General features: G+C 39.2%; 1 protein-coding gene across 1 annotated transcript; it reads left to right on the forward strand.

Moving 5' to 3' along the window:
* Positions 1 to 110: 110 nt before the first annotated feature.
* On the forward strand, positions 111 to 9,145 carry LOC106749378 (tyrosine-protein kinase hopscotch). Its single transcript, XM_014628758.1, has 13 exons — positions 111 to 530; positions 1,013 to 1,311; positions 1,470 to 1,829; positions 1,994 to 2,197; positions 2,567 to 2,844; positions 3,278 to 3,602; positions 4,043 to 4,202; positions 4,297 to 4,418; positions 4,524 to 4,692; positions 4,769 to 5,192; positions 5,723 to 6,144; positions 7,041 to 7,378; positions 8,238 to 9,145. The coding sequence occupies exons 1-13, from the start codon at positions 429 to 431 to the stop codon at positions 8,575 to 8,577; spliced, it is 3,543 nt and encodes a 1,180-aa protein (XP_014484244.1). The 5' UTR covers positions 111 to 428; the 3' UTR covers positions 8,578 to 9,145.
* Positions 9,146 to 13,579: the final 4,434 nt, after the last annotated feature.

Raw genomic sequence — 13,579 nt, forward strand, 5'->3', positions numbered from 1 at the left:
AGTGAAACAAATACATAGAATCCAGCGTTGAAAAAAGAAAGAACGAAGTTTCAGTACAGAACTAAGTTCAGCTAAAAAGAACGGACCTAATATAATATCTGACTATAAACACTGCTTTATGCGTTAGTACGTCGGGTGTCACAGGCGCTCCTTCAAGTTTTTGTGAATGAGTGGGCAACTTCTAAGCTTGTTTTACATTTACGTAGGACAGGTGATTCGCCTGTGAAACGTCAAACATAAAATGCAGGACGATTTCGTTAGTGGCCGCGATACTCATCTCAAATATAGCTACTCTGTGCTTTATATGTTTATACTTATGTGTACGATGAAATAACAAATACATGCCGAAATAAGTATACAGATACGTACTGGACAGTGTCGTATATAGTTGTCATCTTCCCGACGAGACCGGCAATTCATGAACAATCATGAGGGACGATCTGATGGTGGTGGTTTATGTGGCTACGGAAGATAAAGAGTTTGATTTCCCGTACTCCTCTAACACGAGTATAGAAGATTTGTGTATCCAGGTGTGTGTGTGTGCGCACATAACATTTTTATCTTTTTCTCAGATAGGTGAGCGTAGACGCTCTTCTCATGATACGCTAAAAACGAGTCTCCTCCTTGACTTGACAACTCACACATTGAAACTCTGTTGTCGATGTCGATTGTTTATCATCGACTCATCGATATGATGATACTGTTTTCACAAAGCGACATGATTTACAGCAAGTGTCTCGCAATCATAGATAATCACAACAATGTGTAACCTGCAGTAATGAATATTAATAAGATACTTATGATTTACTTTGTTGTGCTCTTAAGAAGCTCTACTGTTATTAATCTTTAAAGTACTTTTATAAGTCGATAATTTTATATGTACGTCTATGTACTATATTATAATAATAACAATAGTGGAATTTCAGATCTGCTAACTGACCTCTGCATTATAATTTCAAAATTTTTGGATGAGCAGAGAGGAATATTATCTTTTTTTCGCTCCACTTTCCAGGTATGCAGGAAGCTTGGGATAGGTCCAATAGCAAAGTATCTCTTTGGCTTGCAATGCCATTCTTCCAAACTATGGTTTCCTTTTTGCCACAAACTCGACAAAAAAGGAAAATACAAGTTCAACTTTCGTTTGAGATTCAAGCCGTCAAGTTTGCAGAGACTGAAGCATATAGATAAGCAGGCATACAATTATTATTTCCAACAAGCTCGCTCCGATGTAATGGATAATAAAGTACCTGACATTGTTTATGAGACACACAAAAGGGAACTGATTGGCTTAGGAGTCAGCGACATGTATAGGTGAGATACACATCTGACAAAAAAAACATATTTTTACATATTTTTCCCATATTCTCAATACATTTAATTAAATTGTCCATTTCAATCGTGATAAATAATTCTCCGTAGATTCAATAATTTTCACCCACAACTGTGTAACAGTTTTTATTCTGTGACAGGGTAATGCTTGAGAAGCAATTGCCACGAGAAACTGTTGAGTCAGATTACAAAAAGTATATTCCTAAGGAGTGTGTAAAGAGACACGCCTTCTTCATTAAGAAGCCTATACGCAATGCATTGGGCAGATTATCTGGGCATGATGCTTCCCATGTCAAGGAAGAATATCTAAAGCAATTTGAATGCATGGCTCCCAACTACCCTTATGAGGAGTATAAAGCATTTATGGATAAACTGGGTCCCGATCCACCAGCTAAGATCTTACTTAGGGTAAAAATCGAGGAAGTGAAGTTCTACGATACGGACAGCCGTGAATGGAACACACTTTGTGCAATCGAGGATCTTTGCTTCATTTCCATAGGGTAATATTAAGCCTACCACAATATCCTACACAAAATATCATAATAAGTTAACGTTTCTTTGCGGAATGTGTCTTTATGTAGTATTGAAGTACAAATCAATTATATAGAATATATTGGAAAAAAAAAGTGGAATCTGTATTTAATAATTTAATCTGTACCATCAGGCAGTCTAACAACGTGGAAGTCTCGAGGAAGAACGGTATACCGACGTATCTAACGTTCGACGACAACGCACACTTAATGTCCTTTGTGTCTGCGTTGGACGGATATTACCGATTGTCCGTCAAGTGGACCTTCAACCTCTGCAGCAGTGTTATCACCCCCACCTTGGATAGACTGCACAAATTGAAGTGCCATGGACCAGTCGGGTGAGACGATCTCCATGAAATGGTGTCTAGGGTCAGACTGAGAAAACAAAAGTGGTAGAATCAAATTTTGCCGAAGTGAATCAAATTGTTTCAAGCACAACGTTCAGTCCACTAGAATAAAACATGCAGTTGCTGTAATGAGTTATCAACTAACATTCGAGAATTGCAATATGGCCAGCGATTATATCAACGTATTGTTGCGCCAACGTAATTCGTTCAGTGTAATTCGTTCAGTGAACAATATTATTTTTTTGAACGAGCTCGACCGCCGATTTTATCTCCGATTTTATCTAATCGATTTTTTTTCTCAGTGCACTCATCTGCATGTCACGTAGACGATATCTCGAGGAAACTCGCGCAATGTTTCAGGAAGGAGTTCTCGCACACCAAACTCAAGGAGAAACGTGCCAACAAAGCGGGAACTTACATGCTACGCGAGAGCGAAAGCGAGTACGACGTTTACTACATTGACGTATGCGGCGCAGATGGGAAGATATCGACGCAGAGAGTGGAGCAGGTCGCGTCGAATGAGTTCACGCTACCAAGTAGTACGGAGAGGTACAAATCTCTGGGGCATTTGATCTCCTCGTTCCAAGAATCCACCAATCCTCTGTACCTCGCGGAATGCTTGCCACCGTCGGAATATGGTATGCTCGACAAGTTCCTGGCGATTTTGTCGCACGATTTTTATTACGCGTGTATATACACAGTAACCAACATTTTGTATTTGCGTTGAAATCGATCCCTCTGAAAACTTTGGTGTGAAATTTTTGACATAGTCGTGTATTAATTTAACATATTGTGTTTGTTACGTTATCTCGTATATTGTGTTGAGTCGATATTCAACATGTGTGAATGTTAAAATAACACATTTTATATTTCAGCGTCGATTAGCGTATTATGGATATTAATTTTGTGGGGATTTTTGACATAATGTTTGTATTACTTTTCAACACTATTCACTTTACGTTAAATTAACACAAACATTTTTACCGTGTACAGTACTCCACCTCGGGATAATAACTGATAATTAGAATTTCCCGCTCACGGTATCGCACGAAGAATTTTTCTGTTTTACAGACGTATCGCCATTATTGATATGCGCCTCGGAAACGGTCGGGAACGAAGTGGCGGCGGACGAGGAGATAATCAGTAACATGTTGGAGGGCGGGCCACGGTGCGTTCAGTGGAAAGACTTGCAGACGTACAAAGCCTTCGTCAAGAGCGACGAGGACCTGGGTCGCAAGTCGCCCACGAAGCTGTACCACGCCATGTGGCGAGTTGCAAAAGGCAAGAAACTCGAGGTCGCGATGAAGGTGCTCAAGAATGAAGAGAACAACTATACTAAAGAGTTTCTGGAGCTGGCCGGCAAGTGGGGCCAATTGCGATCGGGTGCTTTAGTAAGGTAGGTACAAAAAATTTAAACACGATGAAATCATTGGAGCATGAGCGGTTGCACACTGAAAGAAGGTTTTGCTATTGAATATGTGGAATAAATAGAATAGAGTAGAATAGAATGGTATCATTTGACATATCCGAAGCTTCGGTGTAATTCGACATTTGACAGTGAAGCTCGAGGATTCGAGGTCGAATTATTCGAAGTTTCGAACTCTATTTATTCGAAGATTCGAAATATCGGAGCTGTTAATAGAATTGATTTCGGAGAGTGCAACAAAACATTGCGTAATTAGAGAGTATCAGTTTAACCTAAATAACATTAAGATGTATTAAGACGTCGTAAAGATATATTTTAAACAATAAAATGTCTAAAGGACGTTTCTGAGACATTCTAATTACAAGAGACCGTCTAGTTATAAATTAACGGACTGTTCTGACTAACTGTAGATTATACGGCATAACTGTGGCTCCTACGATCGGTATGTTGCTGGAAAACGTGCAGATGGGCCCGCTGGACAAGTATCTACGCAGCAATCCTCCGCAGACTATAAAAACGGCCGACATGGTGGAGGCAACGACCTGCTTGGCGACGGCTCTATGGCACTTGGTAAATTTATCTAAACGCTAACGGCAGTTTCACGTCTCTCGTCTTAGCAAGTTTCACTTTGTCGAGCCTCGAATCGAATTGTGCATTTACTTAGGAGGAGAATAACGTGGTTCACGGCAACATAAGATGTAGGAAGCTTCTGGTGCACGCGCACACCGCTAATAGCTTCATCGTCAAACTGACCGATCCCGGTATCTTCACTAATACAGAAGCCGAGTAAGTCTCGAGGAATAAATATTGCCGAATCGCGTCTGATGTTTCTTTCTTCTCCCTCATTTTCTTCCAACACATGATGCCTGGTTTTTCCTTCGTCTTGCGCAGTTTACACTGGATACCGCCGGAATGTTATTCGAATTTGGAATCTGCGAAACGTAATCCCCAAGCCGACATATGGGCACTGGCCACGACTATTTGGGAGATATTTTCCAGGGGGCTCTCAATCTGGAGAATATCTCCACCCTTGTATCCCAACGCTAATGTCGTCAAGAAGGTATGCTCATTATTCGAACCCTGCCTCATGTTTTGCTCAATATAAGATATTTATGTTGAACGGCGTTCTTTTGCAGTTTTATGAATCCGGGTATCGATTACCCCAGCCTGCCGGCTGTCCAAACGGCGTCTACAGGTTGATGTTGCAATGCTGGGGCGAGAACAACACGTCAAGGAAACAACCTCAGGCGATCATGCGAGATATCAATCAAATTCTGTATCAGGTCTACAATTCCCGTAGAACTCACGCTTACGCCACGGCATTCCCCAAACTCTTTAAAGAGAACTACCGAATTCTCAAGAATAAGGATGACGACGACGACGACGACGACGTCGATGTTGATATCGACGATAACAACGATGACATCGACGACGACGACGACGACGACGATGACGAAGAAGACAACCAGGATACAATGGAGACCACGGAAAACGGATCGCGAAGGAGTAGTTCGAATTTTACCGAGTATACCAACTTATCTTACGGAGACACAGACGATGGTGAGTTTATTTTAATTAACGAAAGCTACTAATCTCGCTTATCTCAGTTCTACCTGCGATCTCCTCTTAACACTTTAATGGCCGCACGTCTACGCAGTCAAACGTCGCCAGGGGCAATATTTTTAAAGAATTAATTTAAAAAAACTTTATTAAAATTCACGAAATAATTCTTGTTTATATTCATAGATCATCACACAGAGAGCGTGGTACTGGCCAATAATCTTCGGCGGTAGCATCACACACATGTTGTGTGAGCGGCCATTAAAGTGTTAATATTGATATAACAGTATAGCAGTAATAAACTATGAGAAAAAAGCACGATAATAAAAGATGTTCTTTTAAATGAAATAGATTCTATTTTTTGTCTTTAAAATAAAATAAATGTGTAACTTAGCGTTGAAGGGAAAAGGAACGAAATTCCAGCATTAGTTGAGCTGAAAGGAACAGGCTTAATGATAAATTACGTGCAATCCCCTCCTTGTAAAAATGACGATTATTCAAACGAACTAAGATTGAGAAATTGTTTTCAGCCACTTCAAGTACGAAATTGCTCATCCCTGTCGACTATACGGAGGATCTGTCGTCTTATTTGGACTTGCTAGTGCGCACAATGCGCGGCGGTACCAAGAAGCACGGTAAAAGTCGTGTTCTTCGTTCGAATCGGGAAGATAGCATTAGCGACATGATACAGCTGAAGAACGGAAGCAACAACGGCAGCGTCGTCTACGAAAGCTCCCTGAGCCAGATGCAGGATGTCTTCGAGCTGGACGCGGAGTGCAACGTGATTCTGCAAGGACTCATCGGTCAAGGTTTCTACGGCGAGGTGTACAAAGGCGCGATCGAGCGGGAAAACAGCAAGGAGGAGCCACAGCTGGTGGCCATCAAGAAGCTCAAAACACGCTCCATGGACACGGGCCAGCGCGATTTCGAGAGGGAAATTTCGATCATGAAGGTGATGCATGAGAAAATTGGCGTGAAAATCGTGCGACATTTCTCTTTAAGAACACACACGCCTTTTAGACTTTGGTGGAAACATTTACTTTTGCTGTATGACCGTGAAAGAGCAGGAATCAGTGTCTACTCTTCTATGATTTTTAGTTATAGAAACTACGAGAATGTATCAAGAATTATTCGCACTTATGTGTTACATTGTAAGAAATTTGATATTAGAAACTGTTTACTGAAATTTTGTATTACTTTAACATGGTGTGCTGCTGGAATGTGTCGAAAAGTACACAAATGTTTGTGTACAACATATGCTGACAAGGTGAATGTTAATTTAACATTATATATTTGTGTACTTTTTAACATATTCCCCATATTAAAATAACACAAAATTTCAATTGGACCGTTTTTAAAACAAAATTTTTTACCGTATGTAAATTTGTGTAGGTTCGTAATACATTCTTTTCTTAAATAAAAAACTGGGATACGTTGTGACTTGTGTATTGAAAATCAAGGAGACCATATCAAAAGACAAAGTGCTTACAAATCTTCTACCGTTCTCGTAATAAATTTCACAAATAGAGTACAAATAATTATTAACTTACCTTTGTATTGAAGTTATTAAAATTTAAGAGCGTTGTCTCGAAATTCTATGTTCAGTTCAACTAAATAAATTCTATAAATTCTATTCTTTAGTCGTTAAAATATTAGGTGACAAATCAAAACAATATTTCTTCTTGATCGTCAATGTACACTGTGTGTGGCCGATACGAAAAGAATCTAAATCTGTACTACTTAAGGGAGAGTGGAATCAATTACGCGATACTGTTGGTATCGCGTAATTGCGCGTAAAACGAGTCAATTGCCGTACGCATAATTGTCCCTCTCTCGTTTGCTTCACAGACCCTCGCGCATCCGAACATCGTGCAAATCCTGGCCGTTTTGTCGGACCCGGAACCGTGCTTGGTGATGGAGTTCGTCAAGCACGGCTCGCTGCAAAGCTACCTGGCGATTAACCGGCACAATCTCATGCCTAACAGACTGCTGGGTTTCGCCCACGACATCGCCACAGGCATGGACTATCTCGGTAGCATGAGTATCGTTCATCGTGACTTAGCGGCGAGGAACATCTTGGTGGCCGATGAGAACCGCGTGAAAATCAGCGACTTTGGCCTCGCTCAAGTAATGGGCAACGACGAGTATTACATACTACAAACTAACCGCGATCTTCCAATAAAGTGGTAAGTTTGATCAGAATGTTAACCGATTATTCGTCGTCGCTGTGGACGTCTAGACAAAAGCGATTTGCTTCCTTCCCGTTTCCCAGACAGATCGTAATCGTCGAGGTAAATTTCCGGACCACTTTTCCCACATACACCTACCGACGTCTCTCGGTCTGATAAAAAATTAATCCAACGGAAATTGCGTTGATACCAAACTCACTTCGTGACTACGAACACCTTTTGTACATATAAGGTTTTTTTCACCTTCGTCTAGTCGTTTTCGAAGATATTCAAGCTGGTAACAATTATTAATTCATTCTATATAATACATCAACTGAAATTCATCACTATGAAGCTTTATTACCATAACTAAAGTCTACTCTACCTAAAGTCTACTCTACCTCTGTTAAGTTAGCACTCCGTCGTAAAATATTGAAATAACATTTATATAGAAAGTAAGTGCCTTTTATATGCTAATTATATGCTCTATTCCCGATTTTGGTACTCAAGGTGTAGCAGAGAATCGCGATTAAAAAATGGCGAGGAAAGATCCACAAGCATGTCATAAGTACAAGAATAAAGTGCCTGTTAAACTATAGACAACGAATCGGTTCTCATAATATTTCTACATTTATGTGCTTTCGAAATATGTACGATGAGATTTTAATACTCATTCCTTTTGACAGATAATTCGTCTCAACATCCTCCTTTTTATCGCGATTTTCTGCTAAACCCACCTTGAGCACAAAAATCGCGATTAGGACATATAATTAACACATAATTAACACATAAATTAACACACCTACGTAAGTGTTGGCTCAATATTTCATGATGGGAGTGTTTAACAGAGGTAGCCTACTCACGACTTCTTACTCAGGTATGCGCCGGAAAGTCTAAGGGACGGCAAGTTCTCGACCCGCTCGGACGTGTGGTCGTTCGGCGTGACGATGTACGAGATCTTCAGCTTGGGCGAAGACCCGGAGCTGCCGGGGCTCCGACAGAAACGCACGGACGACAGCGTCGACGACCCCGAAGAAGGTAGCAGTACCAAGCTGTTGGCCGCGTTGGAACAAGGCGCCCGTCTTCCTTGCCCATCCAAGTGTCCACAAGCGGTGTACGTGAAACTGATGTACCCGTGCTGGAATTTGCAGAGCCAATTGAGGCCCAAGTTTTCCACGTTGTGTCAGGACATCCATCAGCTCCTCAGCGAATACTGAATTGTCTCTCCTCGCTCGCCGTAGCGAGTCACCCTGTCGGTACATCAGAAATAGAAACTGGCTATCCCGCTGCGTCTACCGCACCTCATTTTAGCAAATTGACGAGTTTACGGAGCTGAACTGCTTTGTAAACGAGCCCTCATCGGAACTTTGCACCTCGCACCATTTGATACCGGACGTACATATCTCGCCGATCGGACTTCGAGTTAACCCTTTACGGTCGCGGCCCATCTCGGCCTAAGGCGTACTGACGCTCGGACTACGGCCGCGAAAGGTTAAAATTTAGAAAGAAAAATCCGCCTAAGCACGCGCGAAGATCAAGGTTTCCTCGTCCTCATCCTTGCCCCGGAAGGTCAATTCGCGCGGAGCTGGAGAAGCTGTCGCCGCTCTCGACTTCGAGGTAAGAGAAGGCCTCCCGCCTGTCCGAGGAGGAGTCGGGGAATCATTGTGGATTGAAGAACGCGATATCGAACACGCATCTCCCATAGCAAAGGTGTATCTAGTCGACTATCGTGTCGCTACTTTATTATTCTACCGTGTGAAATAAATGGCCTCAGTATTTTTTCAATTGCCGATTTTTCCCTTTACTCGTCCCTCGCTATTTCACAGCGCAATCGAGATCAACCGTCAAGTGTTTCGGCAAAGTAGTGAAGTAAGGTGAGCGCGACGCGCGAGGTAAGTAATTGTCGTTCGCGCGCAGGGGATGTTTCTCTTCTCACGTTATTATTCTCCAATTGTACAACCAATTGACGCGCCGTCGATCGAACCCCTCGGCGCTCTTGAAATATTCTCGCTTCCCTCTCAAATGCATTTTCCCTCGGCATAATACCGTCCGGAAATATCGCGGAGGTACGAGAGAAATTGCGACAGGTGTGGATAGTCGTGCGGTATCTGACCAAATATCGGGCGAATTATCGCGAGGGAGTTCTGAACAATCGCAACCGGTACTGCGCTCAGTCTGTCCGCGTACTTCGAGGTAGATGGAACATCCCGAGGAGCGTTACTACAAGCTGTGCCGATTTTTCCTGGCGGCTAGTGGACTATGGCCGTATCAAAGCGCGAGGGGCGCTTTTGTGATGAGAGCCGGGATGACTGTCGTGGCATTGTCATCCATGTTCGTTCAGGTAGTCGTGAAATCTCAAGAAATGTGTCATTTATTGTTATCTAAACGTGACGATTACTTTATTCGAGTGACGCCGCTGCTTCATCATGAGACTGTACGCAGGTTGTAGAGGGCTTTCATTTCATTTCTATTCAACTTTGCTCATCGATGAATAATTGTAGCGGGGAGAACTATCCCTGAAAAAGGAAACATTATTTTAGTCAAAATCGTCGAGTGGGCCAATTCATCCTTTGACCTCTCGCATATTCCATCATACTTTATCGTTATTTGGGAAAACGATGAAAAATAATTGTGATAAATATTAATTTACGATGGGATAACATATATTTTAATCGAAATTATATTATACACTTTGCCTCACACAAGTATTATAATACATATAAAATTTGTAAATCAACAGAATGCAAGATGATCCAAATTAAAATTTCTATACAATCGTGCATATTGAAATCTACTATGATTATCATTTGTCGTATCTTTTCCCAATTAATGACCTACAGCAAAAATACGTCATATTCTATAGATATTACGATATCCTATTTTTCTATTTTTCTATTTTGGATATTTTCTATCGTGTGTGGACAAAGTATTTTGATTATTTTTTTTCAGTTGGCGAGTATTTTTACATCAGAGATTACGATGAATTACTTGATTGAGGTTTTATCGTCATTCACACCTGCACTGGCCACATTGGTTTTTTTGTACATATATGTCAGACATATGGACAAAGTAAGTTCGGTCTATATATTTTTCTAAATGTTGAGTCAAAAAGTTCAACCCGATTTTTATCGGAGAAAAACTGGTTTCCTCCTTAAATATGAATGTTGCAAGTATTATTCATGAACATTGGCGAAAGATGATGGACAACGATAAGTTTGTAAGAAGTAAGAAGCCCCATTTTTCGAATTTATTTATTTTGATAGTCTACTGATTTGTGATAGGTTTATATTATATAACACAAATCAACTGTCCAAATAAACAACTGTCAAAATAAATAAATTTAAAAAGCGGGTGGCTAACTTCTTACAACGCAACGACAACGATTAACTGGTTAATGAATAATCTATTTTCCGAATGTAATAAATTCAAATCTGATTTAGAAATCAAGTCAAACTTTTAAATTAACTTGCCATCTACGTCTACGTCTTTTTTTTGCGCTCATTATTTTGTAATTTATTTATCGCCCGCTCATTTCGTTACATCCCATACAACACCGATCTCCAAAGAACCTCCTAAAAATGTCCAGAGGATATCCCTATGTCTCAAGAAGATCCATGGGATGATCTTCGGATAAAGCGTGTTGTATGGGATGTAGTTTCATTTCCATGACATACATGTCGTTTCACTTTCGTTTAGATTAAAGAAATGTTCGACCGCATATGGAAAGACTGGGAGTTACAGAAAATAGACAACGAAGTGAAAATTATGCAAAAATATGCTGGAACTACGAGATCAATATTATTATGTTACATGAGTAAGGGAAATATTGAATTTCGTTTTACACACAAGAGGAAAATACGGCCTTCTCCTTTTCCTCTGTCCGTAAGGCCGAAATTATACTTCTGCGTGTGAAAAATAATGACAACTTCTGCTTTATCAATATGTTACATATATTGTTCTTCAACGTATAACACACAATGTTTCTGCTAACGATTCTCACTTTCATGATCTTTATAATGCATTCATTATATACAATCAGTATCATTAAATTGAATTGGTGCAGAATTTCCCAAGGGTGACTTAGTGCCGAATTAATTTGCCACTCACCCCTATATGTTTTCCTTAAATTCTTCCTCTTCTTTCATACTCGATTATTTTTTCGACGTTTCTTTAAAAAAATATATATATATATCATTTTAAAAATATATTAAATTAATATATATTTCGTAAAAAGTATATGTTTTTGTCAAGAGGTTTACGTTTTTTACAAATTTTTCAGTTCAAACTTATGGGTCTGGCCTGGTATACATAGTATACTTATATAAGCCGGACATTCTTGATGTAATATCGCCTATGAACGAGTCTCGTCCGCGAACTCTTTATTTCAAATTCAATTACCTTGTCCCTACGGAGCAATATATTTCTCTCATTCGATTACACATATTCGTCGTGATGTTATTCGTCGGATTATTTTTCATTGCCAAGACGACTCTGTTTGTAGTTGTAGCGCAACACGTTTGCGGGATGTGCGAATTGCTTGGGTAAGATGGTTCTTCTCGCTTGATTTCTATTTGCGAAAGAGCAGACGACTGACGTGGCCCGCTATTGAGTAGGAAAAACTCCGTAACTTATTCATTAATTATTCCCTCAAATAATTGACGTGTACGCGATCGCGCAACGAATAAAGATATTGGCATATTTCAGGAGCTTTTTTGACTTCTCGTTTGGTTTCTCGCAAATGATGATCAAGTGACCATACTTGCGTTTAACGCGGCAGGAATATCGTTCCAGTAGGCACGATCGATGAGAGTAATACTGATGAAAATTTCAACAGGTATCGCGCAGAGCAGTTATTTTACATCGATGAGGATACAGCAGGGCGCAGTTTAAGTCACAGGAACAAATTAATTTACAGGAATATTGCAGTTTTCGTACGGTTGCACAATAACATCATAGAGTTCGTATTTTCATTCGAAACACGCGTGTTACCTCGCCAGACAACACAATGTCCAAAATCGGTTTATAAGACGTCTTAGAGCCATCTTAAAGATATTTTAAAGATATCCTATATCCTGATTTTAGATATCGTGCTGTCTGGGTTAAATTCAGTGCGGCATAGTTATTCCTTTTTCTTTTCTTTCACGAGCAATCTATGCAGCAAAATATTGTCGCCAGTGAGCGAATTAAAAAATTTAATGATTAATTCACCGATTAATGTAGTTCTATGTCGTTTCTATGTCGTTCTTAATGAACGAAGGCCTCGTTAGTTTTAAGTCAAATTATATTTCTCAAACATTGTGTTTCTTCTTCACCGTTGTTTTAACGTTCGAGTAGTAAAAACATCCCGGTGTGCCATATTTCCTATTTACTATTTTAATTATACGACTGGAAATAAATTATATCTAAATCATTTCACGACTATTAACGCATATGACTTTCTTCCATATTACAAGATTCGTTAACGTAATCGAACATGTTCACACTTTACCGTTTCTATTGGACTTACTAGGAATAGTGATAGTGCTGAGCCTTACATTAGTACAGGTATATTAATAACGTTATCGTGCCGTTAAAACATAATTGGTATGTCGAAACGAAAACTTTTAGGTAGTTTCTATTTCCGGCAATATTGAGCGAGCTATTAGATCTATCGCATTCGCTTTCGTCCAAATATTATATCTCTCCCTATGTAATTATATGGGTCAGCAGATCACAGACAAAAGTTCGAGTTTATGTGACAAAATGTGAGTATAATATACCTCGGCCGGTGTAATTATTCGTCACTTTTTCCCTGGAAAAAGTTTTCCATATATAATTAAATATAATTATATATAAATTATAAATTATATGAATGCGTGTAAGACGTCTTTTATACATAGAATAAATATATAAAAATGTATAATTATATAATTATATAAAGGATGATACATATTCACGTATTATATACAAATATATAAATATTAATATATAATTATATATTTTTATGTATGGACATATTCTATACATAATTATATATGAGACATTTTTTCCCCGGGTTATCAGATATATTAATTACGATGTAAGTTCCACAAATCAAATATAAGTATTCTCTAATATTAATATATCAAGTTATTAAATTTATCATATAAATAACGATAAAATTATTATGTAAATAACATTATATTTTTATATAATAATTTATAAATAATATATTAATTAATATATTATTATATATTATAT

This window comes from Dinoponera quadriceps, unplaced genomic scaffold (genome assembly GCF_001313825.1).
Source record: "Dinoponera quadriceps isolate SergipeBrazil2010 unplaced genomic scaffold, ASM131382v1 scaffold3683, whole genome shotgun sequence".
In the NCBI taxonomy this organism is placed as follows: Eukaryota; Metazoa; Arthropoda; class Insecta; order Hymenoptera; family Formicidae; genus Dinoponera; species Dinoponera quadriceps.

Excerpts from the sequence above, each read along its gene's own strand:
- LOC106749378 (XM_014628758.1), top strand. The coding sequence starts at position 429 with ATGAGGGACGATCTGATGGTGGTGGTTTATGTGGCTACGGAAGATAAA. Across the intron at positions 2,198-2,566 it reads AAGTGCCATGGACCAGTCGG|GAAGGAGTTCTCGCACACCA; the intron begins GTGAGACGATCT and ends GCAATGTTTCAG. Across the intron at positions 2,845-3,277 it reads CTTGCCACCGTCGGAATATG|ACGTATCGCCATTATTGATA; the intron begins GTATGCTCGACA and ends TCTGTTTTACAG.